This window comes from Martes martes (genome assembly GCF_963455335.1).
Source record: "Martes martes genome assembly, chromosome: 12".
Classification (NCBI taxonomy): Eukaryota; Metazoa; Chordata; class Mammalia; order Carnivora; family Mustelidae; genus Martes; species Martes martes.
Genome location: NC_137900.1, coordinates 74,663,631 through 74,687,960, shown reverse-complemented (window position 1 = coordinate 74,687,960; position 24,330 = coordinate 74,663,631). Strand labels below are relative to the sequence as shown.

Here is a 24,330-nt window from a genome sequence, read left to right as displayed (position 1 = left end):
TCTCAGCCTGCTACTTCTCCGCCATCTTGACTCCTCCCCCCATTTCCTATCTTAATATGCACAATTTGCCTCTCACTGTTCCCGAAAAAGTAAAAGACTAAAGAAACCCAAATCCAATTTGTCCATTTCACTACTGACAACTAATTTGGGTAGAGGAAGATGGTAAGACTAAAATAAGCTTTTTTTTGCCTCCCATTTAACTGTATTCTTTTAATTTAATCAAATATGTGTACCTAGTAAACAACTCAGGGAAGGGAGGGAATAAAAGCACTTATGTTGCACTAACTTCTCAGTAATTTTGCTTATTGGTAAATAATGTAGTCATCATTCTCTTTTTTTTTTTAAGATTTTATTTATTTGTCAGACAGAGAGAGAGAGAGCACGCACACACAAGCGGCACAGTGGCAGGCAGAGGGCGAGAGAGAAGCAGGCTCCCTGCAGAGCAAGGAGCCCCATGCGGGACTCGATCCTAGGACCCTGGGATCATGGCCTGAGCCGAAGGCAGTGGCTTAACCGACTGAGCCACCCAGGCGTCCCTGTAGTCATCATTCTTTAAAATAATTGTTTTCAGGGCACCTGGGTGGCTCAGTGGGTTAAAGCCTCTGCCTTCGGCTCAGGTCATGATCTCAGGGTCCTGGGATCGAGCCCCACATCGGGCTCTCCTCTCTGCTCAGCGGGGAGCCTGCTTCCTTCTCTCTCTCTCCGCCTGCCTCTCTGCCTACTTGTGCTCTCTGTCTGTCAAATAAATAAATAAAATCTTTAAATAATAATAATAATAATAATAATAATAATTGTTTTCAGAGCTGATCAATAGAGATTCAAATCTAAGGTTTAAAAAAAAAAGTGTTTCCAAATGTTAACTAACATCCCTTTTTGTGTGGTTAGTAGGATTCTGTGACGATTCCAGTTTGTAAGCCTTTCCAATCAATTGTCCTGCAATACCAACCAATTCCCCTGCCAAAATCAAGAGTCAGAAACGCAGCCCACTGAGCCACCCAGGTGCCCTTTCCCAAGAAGTCTTTCTGTATTAAAAATGGATTTTTTTTTTCAGAGTGGCGTCCAAAAAATTGAAGGAGGGTAATGTGATGATGGGGCAGCAAGTGGCCAGGTATTTCTTTGTGTTTCCATGTCTGAGAAATATGTCTTTCCTTTACCTCCTTCTGGGTCTGCTTCTGTCTATCATCCCTATAATTTCTTCAGCGCATGTGATTCACTCACTGATCTTGGAAGCAGCTTGGGAAACCTTGCCCCTTTCCTGACTAATTGGGATGGAGGGAAGCCTGTGAAATTACCATCACTACTTAAAAATTACTTAAAAAAGTATAATTGTCCAACTTACAATTATTGCAAAAATTCAAGTAAATCAAAAATTAGTATCATGGAAACTGGAAGATCCCTCACCAGCTGAAACTTAGAGGTGACTGTTGTTAATGTATTATTATTTCAAAAATTGTTTAGTACACCAACTAGTATTTATAATTTTTCTTAAATAATGGGATTATATGCCCTTCAATAAATTGCTTTTTCTCACTTAATATGTTATGGATATCTTTTTGATAATATGTAAATATACTACCTACCTTTTAATGGCTGCAATTTTTTTTAAATCAATCTTGTTTTTCTCCCAAAGATTTTATTTATTTGAGAGAGACAGAGCACACATGGAGGGGGGAGGCAGAGAGGGAGAAGCAAACTCCCCACTGAGCAGGGAGCCTGACACAGGGTTCAAACCCAGGACTCCAGAATCACAACCTGAACTGAACTCAGATGCTCAACCAACTGAGCCACCCAGGCATCCCTTAATGGCTGCAAATTTATCCCATTGTTATCTGCTGTGTAACTAATCTACTCCTGGTAGCAACTGTTTCCAGTTTTTTCTATCACAAATAGTTCTACAAGGAACATGTATGCCTCTTTATGTGTATGTCTGTGTATTCTCTGCCTACTTGGATGAATATTGCTTCACATTAAATTCCCAGAAGTATAAATTATAGGTCAAAGGAGATGCATATATTTTTATTTATTTATTTATTTATTATTTTAGAGAGAGAGAGAGCACAGGTTTGGGAAGGGGCAGAGGAAGAGGGAGAAAGTCTTAAGAAGACTCCGTGCTGAGCACAGAGCCCAGTGCAGCGTTCAGTCTCAGCACCCTGAGATCATGATTTGAGCCTAAACCCCATCAGACGCTTAACCAACCTTGCCACCGAGATGCCTGAGAGATGCCCTATTTTTAAAAAATGCATAATCATCTAATTTATAAAAAGATGCAACAATATTTAAAATGATACAAAATATCAATTTCAAAATGACATAAAAAAATGAGTGTATTTAACCATACTCAGCTCCTAACAGAGCAAATGGGTAAGAAGAGTAATTCATGCTGTAGCATATTGTTAATACGAACTGGCAACAGAAGAAGTTGGTAAAGGAAGGCAGAAGAACTCCATCTTTTAAGAATTAGAACCAAAGGGCTCCATTATTTTCTAGCATCTGCTCAATGTTGTACCTATGTTAGAAATGTACATGATGGGAACTCGAGGGATCTTCTGGATCCTTCCTTTAAGGTCCTGGTCAACTGTAGCCACAATATAACACTTGTGCTCAGTTCCTCTCTGTACTAAGCAGGCATCTGCATAGATTCCTTTGTGTGTGCATGGTAACCATTCAAATCTTGGATCCTTGGCAGTCCTTAGAACTACTCAATACTTTTGCCCCAGTTTCTCAGTCTCATCCATTACACAGTCAGTTATACAGGGGATACACTTAGCATACATACAGTCCATCATTGATTGTACTAAGTCAAGTTTGACTTTAATGGAAAAGTTGATGAAGTTGGTATCAACCAGGATGTGGTATGGCAGGCCCAGCTGGATGTTATACTGGAAGAATAAGCAGGAAGGATTTGGGGGGACTTGGGATCTTTCTTTCCAGGTTTTAATCTATCCTTCTCCTTAAGCCTCTGATCTCAGAGACTAAGCATTTCCTTCATGGTCTCATGCCTTTCTTGATTTCTTTTGCTTCCCCATGTTCACACCTTACTCTTGTTTCTTCTGGAATCACCAACCTGAGAGAAACACATTTTTTTTTAATTTTTTTAAAGATTTTTTTTTAAGATTTTATTTTTATATTTGACAGAGAGAGAGAGATCACAAGTAGGCAGAGAGGCAGGCAGAGAGAGAGGGGGAAACAGGCTCCCCGCTGAGCAGAGAGCCCAATGCAGGACTCAATCCCAGGTCCCTGAGACCATGACCCGGGCCGAAGGCAGAGGCTTAACCCTCTGAACCATCCAGGCGCCCCGAGAAACACATTTTTAATTTGAAGTTTTGATGTCAAATTGCTCTTTGAAAAGATTATATGAATATCCACTCCCTCCAATAGCATATTAAAGAACTTGTTTCCTCATACCTATATGCCTATTGCTTATCATCTTAGCAATCTGAGGTGAAGTCACATTGATGTTTCCATTTAACTTCCATTTCTTTCATTTTTAGCAATGTTGACTTTTTTTGGTAAATTATCAGTTTTCTTCTGTGAATATCTTTATGTCCTTTCCTTTATTCCTTTAGGTCTTTTCATCTCTTACAGTGATTTGTGAGATCTTCTTACGTGTTAGGAATATTAGTGTTGCAAATATTTGGGTCTTTGTTTATTTTTATCTTTCTCCCATGTCCAATCATAGTTTAAAATTTTTATGTAGGGGCACCTGGGTGGCCCAGTTGGTGGAGTGTCTGACTCTTGGAGCGTCTTACACTTGGTTTTGGTACAGGTTGTGATCTGAGGATCGTGGGATCGAGCTCCCCCCACCAACCCAATATGGCTCTGCCCTCAGCAGGAAATCTGCTCGAGAGAATTTTTTTTTTTTTAAGATTTTATTTTTTTATTTAGTTGACAGAGAGAGATCACAAATAGGCAGAGAGGCAGGCAGAGAGAGACAGGGAAGCAGGCTCCCTGCTGAGCAGAGAGCCCAACTCGGGGCTCTATCCCAGGAGCCTGGGATCATGACCTGAGCCGAAGGCAGAGGCTTTAACCCACTGAGCCACCCAGGCGCCCCTGCTCGAGAGAATATTAAGCAGGCTTTGCACCCAGGATGGAGCCCAATATGGCGTTTGATCTCACAAACCTAAGGTGAAATAAAGAGTCAGATGCTTCACAGACTGAGCTACCCAGGTGCCCCTAAATTCATTTATTTTTAAAGGATTCTTACTAACGTAAGTATAACTCATATATACTAATGTAATGTTGGGAAAGAAAAACTGGGTTGCAAAACAAAGTGATTTCAATTATGTAAATCATATAATATACATTTAAAAAATGAATTTATTTGGTTTTTTAAAATCCAGTATAATTAACATACAGTATTATTTGTTTCAGATATATAATATAGTGATTCAAAAATTTTATACATTATTCAGTGCTCATTATAATAACTGTACTCTTGGAACTCCTGACTTGCTCAGTCAGTTAAGTGTTTGCCTTTGATTCAGGTCATGATCCCAGGGTCCTAGGATCAAGCCCTGCATCTGGCTTCTTACTCAGCAGGGAGCCTGCTTCTCCCTCTCCCTCTGCCTGCAGCTCCTCCTGCTTGAGCTCTCTCTCTCTCTCTCTCTCTGTCAAATGAATAAATAAAATCTTTTTTAAAAAATTAAGTATACTCTTAATCCCCCATCACCTATTTCACCCATCCCCCCAGGGCCCACCTTCCCTCTGGCAACCTCCAGTTTGTTGACTTCATTTAAGAGTCTATTTTTCTTGTTTGTTTGTCTCCTTTTTCTTTGTTCATTTGTTTTGTTTCTTAAATTCCACATATGAGGGCACCTGGGTGGCTCAGTCAGTTAAGCATCTGCCTTTAGCTTAGGTCATGGTCTCAGGGTCCTGGGATTGAAACCCCATTGGGCTCTCTGCTTAGCAAGGAGTCTGCTTCTCCTTCTCCCTCTGTCCCTGCTCCTGCTCTCTCTTGCACACATGCTGTCTCTCTAATAAATAAATTAAAAATCTTTAAAAAAAAATTCCACATATGAGTAAGATCATATGGTATGTGTCTTCCTCTGACTGACTTCTTTCACTTTGCATTGTGCCCTCTGAATCCATCCATTTTGTTGCAGATGGCAAGACTTCATTTTTTCTGATGGCTGAGTAATATTCCATTGTGAAATGGAATATTCCATTGTATATGTATGTATGTATGTGTGTGTATTGTTAATGTATTATTATTTCAAAAATTGTTTAGTACACCAACTAGTATTAATAATTTTTCTTAAATAATGGGATTATATGCCCTTCAATAAATTGCTGTTTCTTACTTCATATGTATACACACACATACATATAAACCACATCTTCTTAAACCATTCTTCTATAGGTGGACACTTGGATTGCTTCCATAGTTTGGCTATTGTAAATAATACAGGTAAACATTGGGGTGCATATATCTTTTTAAATTCAGGGGTAAACATGAGAGTGCATATATCTTTTTGAATTAGTGTTTTCATATTCTTGGGGCAAATACCCAGTAGTGGAATTACTGGGTCAGATGGTAGTTCTATTTTTAATTTTTTGAGGACTCTCCATACCATTGGCCACAGTAGCTGCACCAGTTTGCATTCTCATAATATAGATTTCAAAATGTATCATAAGATTGCCATAACATACCCCAGAATTTTAGCCATTATCTTTTTATTGTGGGATTAGAACCGATATTTTTATTTCATATATCAAATTTTCTAAAATAAAGGTGTTACATAGCTTCATGATCGGGAGAAGACAGTAAAAAATGGTAATGGTGGGAGAAGGTGGGAGAAAGAGAGTCCGCAGATGAAACTAAAAAGAAGCAGCTTAGAGGGCGAGGCAAAAATCCCAGTGAAGTCAGTATTATGGAAACCAATGAGGAAGAGTCTGTGTAGCTCAGAGTGTTGAATACAGTAGAAGGGTAAAATCAGATAATGAATGAAGAGTGTCCACTGGATTTTGCAATCAGAAGTTGTTGTGACCTTAATGGAGTAGCAGGACTGAAAGGTAGGTTGCACTGGAGAGGACAGTGCTATAGATTCGGGAAAGAGAAGGGGCTAGGGATGGAGGGTGGCCCCTGAAGAACAGAAGAGACTGGTGTCCAGGGCACCTTGAGCCCAAGGATACATGCCTCTTAGAGAGAAGTGGGTGAGGACTGGGACAGATGTGGAACCAGTACAGAGAGTTCCTCTCTAATGGCCCATATTTTCTCTCAAGGAGGCGGAGAAACCAGCGATGAGGAATTACGATGGAGAGATGTGGTGGGATATTTAATCATGGATTATTAACTTTAGTGCCCTCTTAGGAAACCACCCATGCAGCATTCCATCTCCCTTGAAAGAGGTTTCCCATGTTGTAATGTGCTTTATCTTCCAGAGTTGTGGAAAGTAAAAACTCAGCCTTCCCAGCAGGAGCTCTGGTAGTGGCTCTTTCAGGCTGGACGACGCACTCTATTTCTGATGGGAAAGATCTGGAAAAGCTACCCGCAGAGTGGCCGGACACCATCCCAGTGTCTTTGGCTCTGGGAACAGTGGGCATGACAGGGTGAGTTTCATGGGTGTATTTCATTTGTTTAAAAACATGACATTCTGGTTTTCCAAAATAGTTCATTCAGAATGTGGTCAGCAAGAAGAGACTTGAGACATTCTAGGTTCAGGGGCTGGTTAGAGTAGATGGTAGGACTAAGAAGGGAAGAAGCTGGGCTAGAGTTAGCTGCGGACTGAAGGAAAGAGGGAAAATGAGGCCAGAGACCCTCTGGTCCAGACAGCGGCAGTGAGGAGCAGCATGGGGCCTGATACCTCCCTAGCAGCTGGCAAATGGTAACACAACAGAACCAGCTCCTTCTGTCCCTGGAAGCATCTTGGCTTCACTCCTCACTCATCTATGCCTTCATTTCAGAGTTTAAGAGGAAGAAAATAATTCAATCTACCTTGGCTTTTCTGTACTATCTCTCATTCCCCACCTTTCCCTACGCACATCTGAATTTCCTGAAGTGTAAAAGGATCTGAGGTTATTAAAATTGATGTGAATCATAAGTATGGTTGTACAGTCACTCAGCTTGACACAGACTTGAACTACTCGGGAGTTCCTTGGCTTTATCCATCAGTAAGATCCTGGTCAGTGCACTTGGAACCTCAAGCTTTCCTTTATGGCCTGGAGAAGGAAGATCAGTTGAATTCCTTTTGTTGGAGTCTCCCCAAACCTTTTTTAGCTGGAATTCAGGTCTTTCTGTAAGTTGTACAATCTTTTCCTTCCTTCCTTCCTCTCTCCCTCCCTCCCTCCCTGCTTCTTTCCCTCCATCCCTCCCTCCCTCCTCTCTCTTTTTCACACTTCAAAGGACTTCTAAAGAATGAAGTGGAAATATATATATACCTCAAATGATCACCCTCTAGCAAAAACCAGTCCCCTGCGTCCCAAGTTCATATTGCACTCCGAATGTGAACTCCACAGAATTGCCGTGGCCAAGAGACAATATCATGAATTTAGAGGATACTTCATACCTTGCTTTCAACAAGTGGGCACTAAAGAGAATTCTAGCACTTCCGAGTCCTGCCTGCTTGCCCTAGACCCTCAACTAGCAAGAACTCTTCCTCCCACCTTGTTTTTCCAGCCACCTCTCTCTAAATTGTGAGCCAGGTGGAGGAAGGCAAGGGTGGAGGGAGGGATGAGGAAACCTTGAGGCAAGTCTTGCATGATTTAGTTGGGGAGAGAGTAATCTGTAAAATAGTAGGAGATTTGAACCCTAAAATAGAGGGTAATTTATTCATGTGTGCATACTTCTCATTCGCCTGTTCCAAGCCCCTGCAGAATGCACTTTTACGTCAATCAACTTTATCTCAGTGGTTCTCACTGATTGAGAAGAAGGAGTTACGCTGTGTTTCTAACCTCCTTAGTGACACACTATCCATTCTTTGAGCCTTCCTTACCAGTGGGATGGGTCAACCCTTTCAGAATACTGGAACTTCTGCTGTAAACTATAACAGAAGTTGAACTTGGAAACCTAGAGTATCTTGCGGCGGCTATCCAGGCTCGAGAGATTTAACATTCCCCCAGAGTCTGCGTTGCTTCCTTCATTGGACCTCTGTTTTCTCTGCTAAGCTGGAGACGTTCGTGTGCTTTGCTGTCCAATCTGTTATTGATTGAAGTGCCCCTTAGACCAAAGTGTGCCTTTAATTTTTCCTCTAAGATTTCTTTTCTGTTGACTCCATCTTACCTCCTTTTCATTTTTAGAAGGGTGTGACGTTTGGGAAAGGCCTTGGGTATCTCGGGTCAGTGTGTCTAACTGAGAGCTGATTCTAGAATTTTCTAGAATGGAGATTGGGATGGGAGGGGTACGGATTGTCATGGGTGGAATGACACAATCAGAAAATGCACCTTCTGCTTCGTATTTGAGGTTACGCTAACTTGTCCAGCACACTCTGGCTTCAGCGTTCACTGGGGCAGTGGTTCTGTTGATTCATAAGAATCACCTGGTTGTATAAAATCCAGGTGTTCGTGTTCCAGCATTTCTGAGTCAGTGGGTCTGAGGTGGGGCTTGGGAATCCAAAGTTTTCATAAAACTCCAGTAGATTCTGAGGCTGGTGGTACTCCATCTGACTTTCAAAAAACACTGTGGGAATATTAGCTTTTGGGGCCTCAGAAAAAGTGCAGATTTCTGTGCCTTTCGCTGCCTCACCTTCAATTTCCAACCCTAATGGGTCCCCAGATATACTCAGAGGCAGATGTATAATTTCTGTTTTGTATGGAAATAACTTTACATGAATTTGTCTGAAATTTTGCAAGCGGCTTAGCAATCACCATAGTGGATACAGATTTCACTGGCTCAGACTCAGGGGTGCAAAAACATAATAAATTCAGTGATTGTTCACATTGTTCAGGTTTAAAACTCAGGATTTCCTTTTTTTCCTATCCTTGAGGTTGATGCAAAGCTCCAAGGGCTAACACAGATTCTGTGTCAGGAGAAGGGAGACAACAACTTCTTGAACTTGATGTGTCTTAGTCTTACGCCGGTCTCCTTTTCCCACTGAGTCCTCTGCCACATCACCTTCCAGGCTGGCCATCCAAGCTGGTGGATTCTTCACCCAGTATTTGTCAGTACTGTCTGAGCTGCATTTCTGTAGACCCCGTAGTTCTTTCTTTGCAAGCTAACTTTGACATCCCCTTTGGGATGAGATGGGGAAATGGCACAAGTTCTTCCATCCCACTTAGGAGCCATGGAAAACTCCCGGTGTCTCTCCGGGACCCCCTTGTGCCTAGACACCGCATACCATTCTGTCTGTCCTGTTGATGACATGGAGGCTTTGCTCACAAAGTTCACCCTCTCCCTAGGACACACATGTTCTAGGACACACTGTTCTAGGATCCCTTGAGTGGATCTTCTCTTGCTTCTGAGACTTGACCTGGGGATTGACAGGTGCAGCCCCTTTCCATCCAAGTCTCCATTTCTTCTCTAGTTCCCATCGTCTTTATTCCTATGGAGGAGATGGACCATTAGTGGTCAGTAATATTCATTTCCTGTGGGTTTTTTTTGTCTTTTACTTGGACCCATAGCACTGGGCTGTCGAGAAGGGCTTCAGGATGTATCTGAATGAGTTATAGGGGAAATCAACAAACCTATCCACATATCTTTAATTTCCTTCCCTCACGCTAACAGCCTACTTTGGCCTACTTGACATCTGTGGTGTGAAGGGTGGAGAAACAGTGATGGTTAATGCAGCGGCAGGAGCGGTGGGCTCTGTGGTGGGGCAGATAGCTAAGCTCAAGGTAAGTGGCTTCTTCAAGTGCCAAACATTTACTCAACACCCACAGTGTGCAATGAGAACACAACAGTGGACAGAGCAGACCTTTCCCAGTCTCACAGAATTCAGTGGAGTGGGTCTTGTTTAGAAGTTGAAGATACATTCAGAATATAAGAGATTTCTGAAGAGCTACTCTCTGTGTACCAATATAGTCTCTAGTCTCATCCTGAAAGTGCTTTTCAGAATGTTCTCTAGTTCCTCTGTGATTAGACAGGATCTAGTCCAATGCTTTAGCCCAAATCAAAGAACAAGGGGGCAGTCACCGGGAGGGCTGACAAGGGGCCTAAGAGTCCCAGAACTGAGCACAGAATATAGTCTAAAGGACCACTGTTCCAAAAGATAGCATGCAAGTAACTGCAAGAGAAGACCAAAAATAAAGAAATAAGAGAGTCAAATACAAAGGTTGTCTAGCCAGCAAGTTAAAACAAGCTGTAAACCACATAACCAGAGACTGGAATCTACTGGTTGGTCAGAGGCAAGCAGAAGTTACGAGTTGGGTTGTAGGCTGATTCAGGGACTCATTTCACCTATAACCCTATTGGCCCATATGGTATCTTCATATATGTGGCTCAGCACTTAAGGTGTTATTGGGGAACCTGACCGTACTAGCTAGGAGGGGGGTTGGTCCATCTTTTGACTTATAAATGGTTTCCATTTTTTCCCTCCCCATTTAGGGCTGCAAAGTTGTTGGAGCAGCAGGGTCTGATGAAAAGGTTGCCTACCTTAAAAAGCTTGGGTATGATGTTGCCTTTAACTACAAAACAGTAGAGTCTTTAGAAGAAACTTTGAAAAAAGCCTCTCCTGATGGTTATGATTGTTATTTTGATAATGTGAGTACAAATTGGACTTAATATCTTATTTACTAACAAACTACTATACAAGAGAATATGCTTCTAGAGTTTCCACCTAAAATAGGTAAAGAGAGTACATATGCCTTTAAAAGAACAGGTGTATTGAGATAATAATTTACCCATTTTAAAGTGTTGAACCTAGTGGTTTTTAGTACATTCACAGAATTGTACAATCATCACCACAATCAGTTTTAGAACATTTCATTATCCCAGAACGATGATGCTATACTCATTATAGTCACTCCCCATTTGCCCCCAAAAGTGGTCTTTTGTGACTAGCTTCTTACGCTATACATTAGCATGTTTTCAAGTTTCATCCATGTTGTAATGTGTCTCAGGGCTTCATTCCTTTTTTTTATGACCACATAATATTCCATTGCCTGGATATACTATATTTTATTTATCCATCCATCATTGATGAGCAGCTGAGTAATTTTTACTTTTTGGCTATTAATCTTAATGTTGCTATGAACACTCCTGATCAAGTTTTTGTGTGGATATATGTTTTCATTTTTCTTGGGTATATACCTATACATGGAATTATTGGGTCATGTGGCACCTCCATACTTAACATTTTGAGGAACTGACAAGCAATTTTGCAAAATGGCTGCACTATTTTACATTCTCGCCAGCAGGGTATGAGGGTTCCAATTTCCCTACATCCTCATCAACACTTACTATCTATGATTTTTATTATGGCTATCCTTGTGGGTTTGAAGTAGAATTTCACTGTGGTTTTGATTTTCACTTCCCTAATTGCTAATGATACTGGATGGCTTCTCATGTGCTTATTGGCCATTTGTATGTATTTGGAGATATGTCTGTTCAGATCTTTTGCCCATTTTTCAATTGGGTTGTTGGTTGAGTTTTAAGAGCTCTTCATAAAAGCTCTGATAAATCCCTTATCAGATATAGTCAATTCTCAGTATTCCTGGTAGTTATGTTCTATCAAACACCACAAACCCTGAACCATTGCTTCTAGGGGAATTATGTACATTTATGTACATGTTTCAACTTGATTATCATCTTAAATCCTAAAAACCGTTCTTTCCTACAAGCTTCTATTTTCTTTTCTTTTTTTTTTTTTTTTTTTAAGATTTTATTTATTTGACAGAGATCACAAGTAGGCAGAGAGGCAGGCAGAGAGAGAGAGGGGGAAGCAGGCTTCCTGCCTAGCAGAGAGCCCGATGTGATGCGGGGCTCGATCCCAGGAACCTGAGACCATGACCTGAGCCAAAGGCAGAGGCTTTAACCCACTGAGCCACCCAGGCGCCCCTTTTCTTTTCTTTTTTAAAAAGATTTTGTTTATTTGACACAGAGACAGGGAAAGAGGAAACACAAGCAGGGGGAGTGGGAGAGGGAGAAGCAGGCTTCCCGCTGAGGGAGCCCAATGCTGGGCTCAATCCCCGGACTCTAGGATCATGACCTAAGCTGAAAGCAGATGCTTAACGACTGAGGCACCCAGGTGCCGCTTTCTTTATTTTTCAAAAGAGAAAAAGAGGTTCAGAAGTGGTAAGAAGCCTACCTGAGGCTGCCCCACAAACTCATCCCATATTTGGGATTCACACCCCATCTAACCAGTCCCAGAGCTGGAGCTTTTTTATCCACTCTGCACTGCCCCCTACTGCTTTCCTTCCCCAGTAATCTCTGGGAGAGCTGAAAAAAGAAGACAGAGCCTTGGCCTTTGTTGACCTTGCCTGGGAACTTTGTGTCCCTTCCTCGGCCTTAGGCTTATCTCCAAATGATCAGGCAAGCTCTGTGAGTGTTGATTTCTGGGTTATAAATAAACATTAGCAAGTAATCCCATTCTCAATTATGGAATATACTAATAAGGAGGATTGGCTCTGGTTTGCAATTCTTTTCTCCTGGTCTATGAGTCGTTTTTCACTTTCTTTTTTGCTTTTCTTTCACTTTCTTGATGGTGTCCTTTGAAACACAAAAGTTTTAAATTTTGCTGAAGGCCGATTTATTTCTCCTTGTGTTGGTTGGGCATTTGGTGTCGTGTCTAAAAAGGCCTGCTTATCCAAGGTCACAGAGATTTTATTCCTATTTTTTCTCTTTTTTTCTAAGAGTTTTATGGTGTTAGCCCTTATGTTTAGGCCCATGATACATTTTAAGTTAATTTTTGTGTATTGCATAAGAAGGGGTCTGATTTCATTCTTTTCCATATCCAGTTATTCTACACCATGTGTTGAAAAGACTATTTTTTCCTCCTATTACATTGTTTTGCCCCTCTTGTCAAAAATCAATGGACCATAAAGTAAGGGTTTATTTCTGGACTCTCAAGTTAGTTCTGTTGATCTATATGTCTGTGCCCACACTGTCTTGCTTGGTACAGCTCTGTAGTAAGTTTTGAAATTGGAAAGTGTTCTTGATGTGGCTTTTGAGTATTTTTTCCATGCTCTTGGATAGGGGCAGACAGATTATTGAACTGATCAGAGAACTCCAAAATAGAATAAAATAAAACGTATAAGTTATATATGGTATGTTCCTACAAATAGAAATGCCCAGCCTCTCCTGTCTTTTTCCAACTGCAATTTTCTGCACTGCTGTGCTAACTCAATCAGGGTTTTTTTTAAATTCTAGAATAAATTTTGTGAAATGATAGATGTGACTTCTCCCGAGTCTTCTAGTGTTTAGATTATTTAACATGGGTTTTGTTTTCGTCCTGTCTGTGTAGGTAGGTGGAGAGTTTTCAAACATTGTTATTCCCCAGATGAAGAAATTTGGAAGAATTGCAATATGTGGGGCCATCTCTACATACAATAGTACTCGCCCGCTTCCCCCAGGTAATGAGCTCATGCACATGATCACAGAGGTAGAAAGACGGGACAAGGAGAAGATTCACGGATGTGCTATAGGCCAGTGACTATCAAAATGTTAAAAAGCCTTCCTGATATTCTTGATGAAATAGTGTATATTAAACTAAAAATATGTAATTTCATATATTTGTACTAAATAGCTTATATCACATTTTGATATCGAGAAATAACAATCTGAAACTATAGAAGAGTGTTGATAATTTTTAAAAGTTTTCGTTTTTTACCTATTGTTTTGGGCAAAGTTGTAAAAAGGGAACCATGAATTGGTTTAGAAACAGAATACCTTCGTCTGGCTGGTGCAGTGTAAGGGTTCTTTAGGATACTTGAGATGTTGCTGGAGGTATGGGGTTGGGGGGAGGATGACTTGACGGGTGAAGGGAACAATGAGCTGCCATTTCCTTCTGATGGTAGTGATGGTGGTTCCTAGAGCAGCAGGACACACTGGCTCCCCCAAACTGACCATTTCCAATGAGAGGGAAAGGAGTATGCATTTCCCCTCTGTTCCTGGATTGTCCTTGTTTTGTTTCTGCTGTGCCTCTGTCCCCCACTTCTTCACTCTCCTATGCAGACACCGCCCCCTCCCCTCCATACCACAGAGATCCAAAAGCAGTATCAACTAGAGAGCTGTATTCCTTAAGTCCTACTTCTCTGAGAGACATGGTACAGGCCTCTTACTCCATGGGTGGGTAGATGAATGACAAGAGGACCAGAGGCTTTTTTTTTTTTTAAAGATTCTATTTATTTACTGGACAGAGATCAGAAGCAGGCAGAGAGGCAGGCAGAGAGAGAGAAGGGGAAGCAGACTCCCTGCTGAGCAGAGAGCCCGATTTGGGGCTCGATCCCAGGACCCTGAGATCATGACCTGAGCCGAAGGCAGAGGCTTAACCCACTGAGTCAACCAGGTGCCCCGACCAGATGCTTTTTAAATCCTATCAGCAAGACTAAAAGACGGGTCTTCTGAACTCCTCATACAGAGTCCTTGTCTACTACAATTCTTTTTTATTTTTTGAGATTCTTTTGTTTTGTTTTGTTTTTTAAACTTTATTTTAGAGAGAGAGGGAGCCAGTGCAGGGGAGGAGAAGAGGCTGAGGGAGAGAATCTCAAGCAGACCCCAAGCTAACACGGGGCCTAATCCCACAACGCTGAGATCAAGACCTGAGTGGAAACCAAGAGTCAGTCACTCAATAGACTGAGCCACGCAGGCGTCCCTCAAGACTACCACAACTCTGTGTTGTTCGTGAGATTACAGATTTATCTGTGGTCCAAAAAAAGGAGAAAAAAGAGCAAAAGGAATCTTGGAGAGTGTCATCGGGATCTGGGAGGATAGCCATAAATAAATTGGGTGTTCATTCTGTGATGGGCTTCACTTATGGGAATGAAAGCCTAGCTAGTCAACAACCCCACAACCACATTGAGACAAGTGAGCGAGACTGGAAGGGGCTGAGAAAGGACAGCTTGTAGATTCCCTCTTGGGTGTGAAAAATCAAAGACCCTACTACCTTCTCTAAGAAGACTCCAGGTACATTTGGCAGTCTTATTGTCAGGGACTTTTTCCCCTGTATTTTCCTAACTGATGCTAAGCTAGAATCATGGGAAATCTTCTGCCTGCCCATTGAGCAAAGCTCCAGGATGCATTTTCTTGACCGTAGTCCAATTAGGTACAGCCAAATATTTTGGGCCCAGTAACTTGATCTTAGTCTTTTTAGCAATTAGGGTTTGGAAGTTCAGCTGCTCAGATAGGTCTTTGAGACATCACCTGGCCTTGTCCATCCATTTTAGATGAGATTCTGCCCTGCCTTTGATCTCCAGAAATTCTGACATATTTCACTGTTAGGATAGCTCAGGGGTAATTAATTATTTCCCGTCTTTAATGCCACATTAAAGTGCCACATTCTTTTTTTTTCTTTGATGGGTTTTAACTATATATATATATATATATATATATATATATATTTTTTTTTTTTTTTAAGATTTTATTTATTTCAGAGACAGAGACAGAGCATGAGTTGGGGAGGAGGAGGCAGAGGGAGAGGGAGAGGCAGACTCCTGCTGAGCAGGGAGCCCAACATGGGGCTCGGTCCCAGAACCCTGAGATCATGACCTGAGCTGAAGGCAGATAATCAACTGAGCCATCCAGGCGACCCAACTTTTTAAAATTTAAATTCAGTTAATTAACATATAGTGTATTATTAGTTTCTGAGATAGAGTTCAGTGATTCATCAGTTGTATGTAACATCCAGTGCTCATTCCATCAAGTGCCCTCCTTTAATGCCCATCACTCAGTTACCTCATCCCCCCACCCCCCTCCCCTGCAGCAACCTTCAGTTTGTTTCCTATGATTAAGAGTCTCTTATGGTTTGTCTCCCTCTCTGATTTCATCTTGTTTTATTTTTCCCTCCCTGCCTCTGTGTTAAAATGCTGTATTCTTATTGCTCCCAATAAAGAGACTGTATTCCCATCAGGGTGGATAAGCCCAGAAATAGTATTTCATCCTCTTCTAAGAAGAGGAAATAAGGATTCCAATCCCTAACCTAAAAAGAAATATGATTGCTGTGGGTCTTCTGAAGAAGCACTCTTTGTGCCAGAGCAACCTAGCATCTGGATGTGCGTGCCACTCTCCTGTGTCACCCTCACGTCTCACTCATCTTGCAACAGTTTCTTTTGATTTAGGAAAAAGCCCCATTTTTCTTACTGCTCCTGTGACTTTCTTCAAAGTACTGAGTGGGAACCTTCAGCTTGAGTGATGCCAGTCACCAAGGATGTCACAAAAAATTCTGCCAGTCACCTTGGCTCTTCTTCCCGGGCATTTTCACCTGACTTCCTGGAACTTTTCACACTATGCTCAGGGGTCATTCCCTCGGTTTATGGTCCCTTCGTGTCCTTGGGAAAACAAGCCAAACAACCAACACAACCTTTTCTCTCACACACAGAAGTGTACTACCTTCATAATGGGCTGCTGGGTACCCTAGGGCTTTTTCTAGGCTGGTGGTTCTCAAAGTGTGGGCCCAGGATCAACAGCATCATCCTCTCCTGAGAACTATAGAAATATAGATTCTTGGGATCCACTCCATATCCACAATCAGAAATTGGGGGAGCAGCCAGCGTCCTCTTTCTACAAGCTCTCCGTGTGATTCTCATACACACCAAGTTGCGAGACCACTGTTTGGGCCGACTCTTGGTATCCCAAAATGACGAGGCCAAGGATAGGTAGAATTGCTGAGCCTCTTGATCTAGTCTCTCTTGGCTCTCTCAATAGCTTTTTTATATCCGCTTTGAGAAGAGAACAAGAGATAGGGCTATGCTGTAGAATGACTGCAGTAAGTCATAAAAAAAAAGAACATGTGAAGTATCGGGACTATCTGGGTATTTATGCCTTAGTAGCACAGACATATTTTCACAGGTTATCTTCAGGACCTCTTTCTGTTCCATAGAACTGTTTGGGACGTTTTTGGTGGGTCTTGTCCCTAGCATGTGAAGGCTGAACATCCGCTGGCTGCCTGGCCTGTGTAAGGGCTCTGAGTGTGTGTCAGTCCGATTGCTGCTGTGACAAATTATCTCAAGTTTAGTGGCTAGCAACAACACAGATTTATTGTCTTATAGTTCTGGGGATCAAAAGTCTACAATGGGTCAGTAGGGCTGAATTCTTTCTGAAGGTTCAACAGGCTGTTAACTTGCCTTTTCCAGCTTCTAGAGGCTGCTGCATTCCCTGGCTCGTGGTCCCTTCCTCCATCCACAAAGCCCGCAGCACAGAGTCTCCCAGTATCTCTCCCTCTCTCTCTCACTCACTCTGATCTGTGTTTCCAGCATTGCACATTTTTTCCTGCTTCTGACTTTTCTGCCTCCTTTACAGGGACCCTCATGATTATAATGGGCCCACTGAGTAATACCCAATAATCTCTTCAGCTAAAGGCTCTTAACTTGATCATACCTGCACAGTCCCTTTTGCCACGCAAGGCAAGACATTCACAGCCATCTTCGGGGACCGTGATTCTGCCTGCCTCAGAGGCCAGGTTGATTTATGGAGAGCCCCATGGATCAGAAACGAGTGGAGAAATCTAGAACAGTGACGTGACTTGTACTGCTTGTGTTTTTGCCACAGCCACCTCCCTGGACCCTGTCACCTAAATGTGTCCTCCCATTCACAGGCCCGCCCCCAGAGAATGTTATCTATCAGGAGCTCCGCATGGAAGGGTTCATTGTCACCCGCTGGCAAGGAGAGGTCCGCCAGAAGGCTCTGAAAGACTTGCTGCAGTGGGTCCTGGAGGTAACTGTCCGTCCCCCCTCCGTTGCACACAAGAGCCCATTCCCTCTCCACACTATAGGTTTCACCTCCACAGCAAATACAGGTGCATCTCCCTGCTCCCCCTTTTAGAACAAAATCCCAGAGAAAGTTGTTTACACTCACTGTCCGCAGTTCCTCTCTGTCCATTCTTTCTTTCTATTTTTTTTTAAAGATTTTATTTATTTATTTGTCAGAGAGAGTGAGCACAGGCAGACAGAGAGGCAGGCAGAGGCAGAGGGAGAAGCAGGTTCCCTGCTGAGCAAGGAGCCTGATGTGAGACTTGATCCCAGGATCCTGGAATCATGACCCAAGCCGAAGGCAGCCGCTTAACCAACTGAGCCACCCAGGCGTCCCGATCTGTCCATTCTTTCTTAAACCCACGTATCAGGCTTGTACCCTCTTGCCATTCTACTGGGTTGGCTTTGTCACGGCTGACGGTGTCCTGATGCTGTGAACTGCAGGGGTCAGTGGGTCACATCCTGTGGCTGTGGCGAGCATTTGACAGAGGTGATCGCGCTCTCCTCAGTACACTTTCTTCCCTGGGCTCTCGGTTTTCCTCGCAGATTTGTCCTTCTCAGAGGACCTCCTCCTCTGCCAGCTCCTTTCCTGCTCTCCAAATGAATAACAGAGTGTCCCAAGGGACAGGACTGGGTTCACGGGGCTTCTTTTCTTCTCTGCCCACAGTCTACCTATCCCTTATGTAGCTCAGCCTGGTTCTTGGCCTTAAATATCCTCCAGATGCTGACGGCTCCTGAACGTCTGTCTCCAGCCTGGGACTCTGCCCCGGACTCTCGGCCGCTCAGCAGCAGCTGCACGCACATGTGTAATACACGTCTTTGACTCAACACGTCAAAAACTAAATATGTCTTGATCTTTCCTGCCAGATCCATTCCATATACAGATCTCACCACAGCAGTTACAGCAATTCTATCCTCCTAGTTGCTCAGTCCAAAAGCCTTGAAATCATCTCTTTGATTCCTTTCTTTCCTTCCTACCCACACCTCCTCTGTCAGGAAATTCTGGTGGCTCAACCTTCAAGATACCCGCAGAATCTGACCAGCTGTTCTACCTCCGCTACTACCACCCGTGTCCAGGCCGCCATCTGTTCTAGCCTGGATGTTGCAGGAGCCTCTGTGTGATCTCCTGACTTTATGCTCCAACAGACAATTCCCAACACAGCTGCCAGAGTGATTTTTTTTTTTAAGATTTTATTTATTTATTTGTCAGAGAGAGAGAGCACAGGCAGACAGAGAGGCAGGCAGGGGCAGAGGGAGAAGCAGGCTCCCTGCCGAGCAAGGAGCCCGATGTGGGACTCGATCCCAGGACCCTGGGATCATGACCCGAGCCGAAGGCAGCCGCTTAACCAACTGAGCCACCCAGGCGTCCCCAGAGTGATCTTTTAAAGCACAAATCAAACCATGTCATTCTTTAGCTCAGATCTCTTGCAAAACTCCGCATTTCGTATAGAATAAAACCTACAAGGCTATAAATGATCTGACCTTCATTACCTCTGCAATTTTATTTCTTAGTGTTCACCCCCTTGCTCACTCTGCCCAATCCCTCCCCACCTCCCTCTGTCCCTCTGTAACTGCTTCCTTAATTCGTTCATTCCCTTTAGGACTTTGTTAAAAACTACCTGCTGAATGAGGCAACTTCTAAAATGGCCCTATTTTAAATTGCAATCCCCCTTCATTTTTTAAAATTTATTTATTTGGGGGGAGAGAGCATGCATGTGAGTGTGTGTGCTTGCAAGCCAGGGTGGGTGGGGGGAGGACAAGCAGATTGTACACTCAGCACAGAATCCACTGAGGGGCTCGATCCCATGACCCTGAGATCACAACCTCGAGATCATGACCTGAGCAGAAACCAAGAGTCTGATGCTTAACCGACAGAGCCACACAGGCGTGCCTGCAATCCCCCTTCATTCTTGATCCTCCTTATCTTGCTTTCACCCATAGCAATTATCACCTTTTAACATAATGTATTCTATATAATTCACGCATATTTGTTGCCCATCTCCCTCTGGTGAGAATGTAACCTCCACAAAGGCAGTAACATTCGTGCATTGTCGAATACATCTGGAGATGCATATAATCGTGCCGTGGCTCTTCCAGGCCCTCGGTTGGTGTCTTCTTAGGGCCACAGCCTCGGATCCACAGGAGAAGCCTATCCCCTTGTCCTGTGCTGTGATACTTTCCCACCGTACACCACATGGTTATTCAGAACACTGCATAGCAACCAAGGGCCATCATTTTAGTGTTAGAGGGGAAGTGGCGTCACACTTCTAAGCTCCTGGCTTGATCATCGTTTCCCAATCCAGAGCAAAAGATTGCTCCTCTGGCGGCCGCGGAGCTGGGTGCTTTTCCCAGTCCAGCACTTGGAGCGCTGAGCTGGGCTCTTTCCAGGAAGCTGAGAAGAGCTGAATGATTTTTAAGTTCCCAGTGTGGAGCCTCTTTGTCCCTGTTGGTGAAATCTGATCTATCCCTCTCACAGTCACAGCTGATGACACGAAGCCACTGTGCTGGGGTCCTGCATGCCTCCTTCTGACAGAGTGGACCTAATGACAGTTTTGTTTTCAGTAACTAGTAAATTGGCCTAATTTATCTCTCATCTACTTATTTTTTTTTTCCTCATCACTTCCCCTTCTGAAAAATACACTTTTCTTTTAGAATAGTTTTCAATTTATAGAAAAATCACAAAGTTAGGGGGTGCCTGGGTGGCTCAGTCATTAAGTGGCTGCCCATGGCTCAGGTCATGATCTCAGGGTCCTGGGATCGAGCCCCGAATTGGGCTCCCTGCTCAGTGGGGAATCTGCTTCTCCCTCTGCCTCATCCCCTGCTTGTGCTCTCGCTCTCTCTCTCGCTCACTGTGTCTCTATCAAATAAATAAATAAAATCTTAAAAAAAGAAAAAAGAAAAATCACAGTTAGTACAAAGAGTTTCCATAGGCCCTGTATGCTGTACCTTTTTTTTTTTTTTTTTTGACAGACAGAGATCACAAGTAGGCAGAGAGGCAGGCAGAGAGAGAGGGGAGGAAACAGGCTCCCCGCTGAGCAGAGAGCTGGATGCGGGGCTCCCAGGACTCTGGGATCACGACCTGAGCCGAAGGCAGAGGCTTTAACCCATTGAGCCACCCAGGTGCCCCCCTGTATGCTGTACCTTAATTTACCATATTATTAACACTTTTATATTAGTATTCATCCTCTACTTTGAACTTTTAAACTTTGGGTTACAGCTTTTAACCCCTTTCCAGGTTCTTTGCCTCTTTAAGAACAGGAAAAAGCTGGGGCTTTCTAGTCAAGGGTTCAAATCCCAGCTCCCATACATATTAGTTGTGCGACAGGCAAACAGTCCCTCCGTAAATCCATACCGGGTGCTGAGCCATCACTGGAATACATTAGGAAAGTAAGTGATGTCAGGTAGCTCTGGTCTCCACATAAGGCCCCTTTAAAAAAAACCTTGAAAATGTAAATTAATTCCACTTAGTAGACTGCCTTGTAGTAGAAAGAAAAATAAATCCTCACTAAATGAACCCTTCCCTCCCACACTCCTAAATGAATATCCAATATATATTGAAAGAATCTGGGCTGGATGTGAGGGCAGACTATTACCCTGCCATGGTATTTACATTTGCTGAACAGGCTCAGCCTCTTCAGGGATCAAAGAGGCAATGATGCTACGTCATGAAGCTACCGGAAGGATTAAAACAGATAATATCCTGGGGTGCCTGGGTGGCTCAGTGGGTTAAAGCCTCTGCCTTCGGCTCAGGTCATGATCCCAGCGTCCTGGGATCGAGCCCCGCATGGGGCTCTCTGCTCAGCAGGGAGCCTGCTTCCTCCCTTCTCTCTCTGCCTGCCTCTCTGCCTACTTGTGATCTGTCAAATAAATAAATAAAATCTTTAAAAAAAAAAAAAATAAAAAAAATAAAACAGATAATATCCTGCAAGGGGGCCCCTTTTTCCATCTTCTTCCATCTCCTCTGAGATCATTACCTTATTAAACGTTCCCATATAATTTACTTAGAAGTTGCTTGTTCACTTCCTGTGACACTTCTCCTATTATTATGCTGTGATCTAATACCTATTATCAAAGTTTTATTTATTTTATTTGTACTTTATTTGTACTTTGTGGATCATGCCCTGAGATCGATTATAAGTTCATGGGAGACAGAGCCTCCATCTTAGATTTCCAGGTTTCCCATAGTGTACCTGATTAATTTGCTGCTATGATGAGAAGAGTATCATTTAGAATATGAAATTAATCTGTTATATTTGTTGTCGTTCTGATACAGGGTAAAATCCAATACCACGAATACGTCACTGAAGGATTTGAAAACATGCCAGCTGCATTTATGGGAATGCTGAAAGGAGATAATTTGGGAAAAACAATAGTGAAAGCATGAAAAAATGACACATGGAATCTAGCATTTGGATGATTAATTTCTTTTTAACCATTTAGTAAAAATGTGTATTACCTTCATTATCTAAGAAACAGTCATTGTGATGAGGTTGATCTACCTAATAAAACACATTTAACTGGTATGTAATTGGAATAGAGAGCGAAAATTTCACTGTGAATAATGGCCAATCACCTCACTCCCTATTACTGTTCCCTCTGGCTTATGGTGCAAACTAATGGTTTGGAGTCCAAAAGTTTACTGCTTCTGTGACTTTGGAGTTCTGATTTTTTTTTTCTGATCTGTAAAGTGAGGATAGTATCATCGGCTTTATATACATATTACAAATTTATTTAAAACACCAGCATAGGGGTACCTGGGTGGCTCGGCCTGTTAAACATCTGACTCTTGATTTCAGCTCAGGTCATGATCTCAGGGTTGTAGGACTGAGTTCTGCATCAGGCTCCGAGGTCAGTGGGAAGTCTGCTTCGGATTCTCTCCCTCTCCCTTGGTCCTTTTCCCCTCACTGCTTACACACTGTCTCTCTAAAATAAAAAATAGGGGCACCTGCGTGGCTCAGTAGGTTAAAGCCTCTGCCTTCGGCTCAGGTCATGATCTCAGGGTCCTGGGATTGAGCCCCACATTGGGCTCTCTGCTCAGCAGGGAGCCTGCTTCTCTCTCTCTCTGCCTGCTGCTCTGCCTACTTGTGATCTCTCTCTGTCAAATAAATAAATAGAAATCTTAAAAAAAAAACTTCAAAACAAAACACACATACCAGCATAATGCGCAGCCTGTATTAGGGACACAGTAAATGTTAGCTACCTTCCTGTAGAAATTAGTGAAGTCATAAAGTTACCACCCTCATTGCTTATTACATGAGAAGAAATAATCATTGCTAATGTATGGTGGTCTCAAGGCAGCTGCGTCTAATAACATCACACCAAGGAAGGGATTTATTATCCCATAGGTATGTATCAATAATTATCGATACAATTTGTCTCCAGGGAAGAGAACTGAGGAGTGCCTGAAGGACAGGGATAAGAAAGAAACTTCACACTGTATAACCTTTTGTGCTTCTTAAATTCTGAATCTTACAAATTATTTATCCACTATTAAAAATACAATTAAAGAAACAAAAGTCCTTGCCCTCCCCACTCCCTATGGGGAAAGTAAAACATATGTATGAGTGAAAACTCAGGAAAGTGTGGGGGTACCCTCACCCAAGATGGGTGCCTCTGGTGTCTTTAACTCAATACTGAACCTCCAGCAATTACAGTGTAAGTTTCCCCACCGTGGTGCTACTGGTGCCCATGGAGATTTCTATTCTTGGGCTTCAGTTCCAATAGCACAAGTCTCTGTATCCGCCTGTCTGACTCTCCAACTCTGGGGGCAGCCGTTTGTGACCTCAGTTCTCTGCTGTCTCACAAAAGAGTTGATCCTTCCGTTTCCTCAACTTACTTTTTGTCTGGACAGAGTGATGACTTCCAAAGGCAACACATGCTGGCCCAGAAACATAGTCCACAGCATTTATTTTTGTTCTAAGATTTAGTTATTTATTTGAGCATGAGTGGGGGGTGGGCAGAGGGAGACAGTCTTCAAGCAGACTTCCCTCTGAGCGTGGAGGCTGACTTGGGGCTCAGTCCTACAACCCTGAGATCATGACCTGAGCCAAAATCAAGAGTCAGATTCTTAACTGACGGAGCCACCCAGGTGCCCCAACAGCATTTATTTTTAATTTTGATAACACTTATCTTTTTTTTCCTTTACAGTTACTGATTTTTGTGTCTCACCTAAGAAACCTTTGCCTAGCTCAAGGTCATGAAATCTTTCTCCCATATTTCATTCAGTTTTAGATGTCATGTTAGATCCGTGACAGAGCAGAGAATAGGGGATTGAGATTGACAGCAAAGGGGCAAGAGAGAATTTTCTGGGGTCATTTCAGTGTTCTGTTGGAGTGGGAATGACATAAGGGGAGACATTTGTCAGAACTCATAAAATAGTATGTTTAAATGTTCATCTCATTATATGTAAATTATACCTCAATACACTTAATTTTTAAAAAGAAGAAAAAATATGTCCAGTACGAAAAACATAGGCCATAAGACAGGAGCTTGCCAGCTACCAAACTGCCACAGACTCCTGACTTTCTCCCAGGGAGAGAGACAGACAATAATCAG

At 42.8% G+C, this 24,330-nt stretch overlaps 1 protein-coding gene and 1 pseudogene across 2 annotated transcripts in view; one reads left to right on the top strand and one right to left on the bottom strand.

Moving 5' to 3' along the window:
• PTGR1 (prostaglandin reductase 1) overlaps nucleotides 1-22,307 on the top strand; it is a 32,262-nt gene extending 9,955 nt beyond the window's left edge. Inside the window, exons 4-10 of the mRNA XM_080820666.1 lie at nucleotides 1,052-1,108; nucleotides 6,382-6,549; nucleotides 9,651-9,768; nucleotides 10,478-10,633; nucleotides 13,335-13,443; nucleotides 17,622-17,740; nucleotides 22,049-22,307. Coding sequence (XP_080676792.1) covers nucleotides 1,052-1,108; nucleotides 6,382-6,549; nucleotides 9,651-9,768; nucleotides 10,478-10,633; nucleotides 13,335-13,443; nucleotides 17,622-17,740; nucleotides 22,049-22,159 — 838 coding nt within the window. The 3' untranslated portion in view covers nucleotides 22,160-22,307. The remainder of the gene's footprint in view (nucleotides 1-1,051; nucleotides 1,109-6,381; nucleotides 6,550-9,650; nucleotides 9,769-10,477; nucleotides 10,634-13,334; nucleotides 13,444-17,621; nucleotides 17,741-22,048) is intronic.
• LOC308352956 (rRNA-processing protein FCF1 homolog) lies at nucleotides 2,458-3,026 on the bottom strand (annotated as a pseudogene). Its single transcript has one exon. The product of its transcript is annotated as an rRNA-processing protein FCF1 homolog (transcript).
• Nucleotides 22,308-24,330: the final 2,023 nt, after the last annotated feature.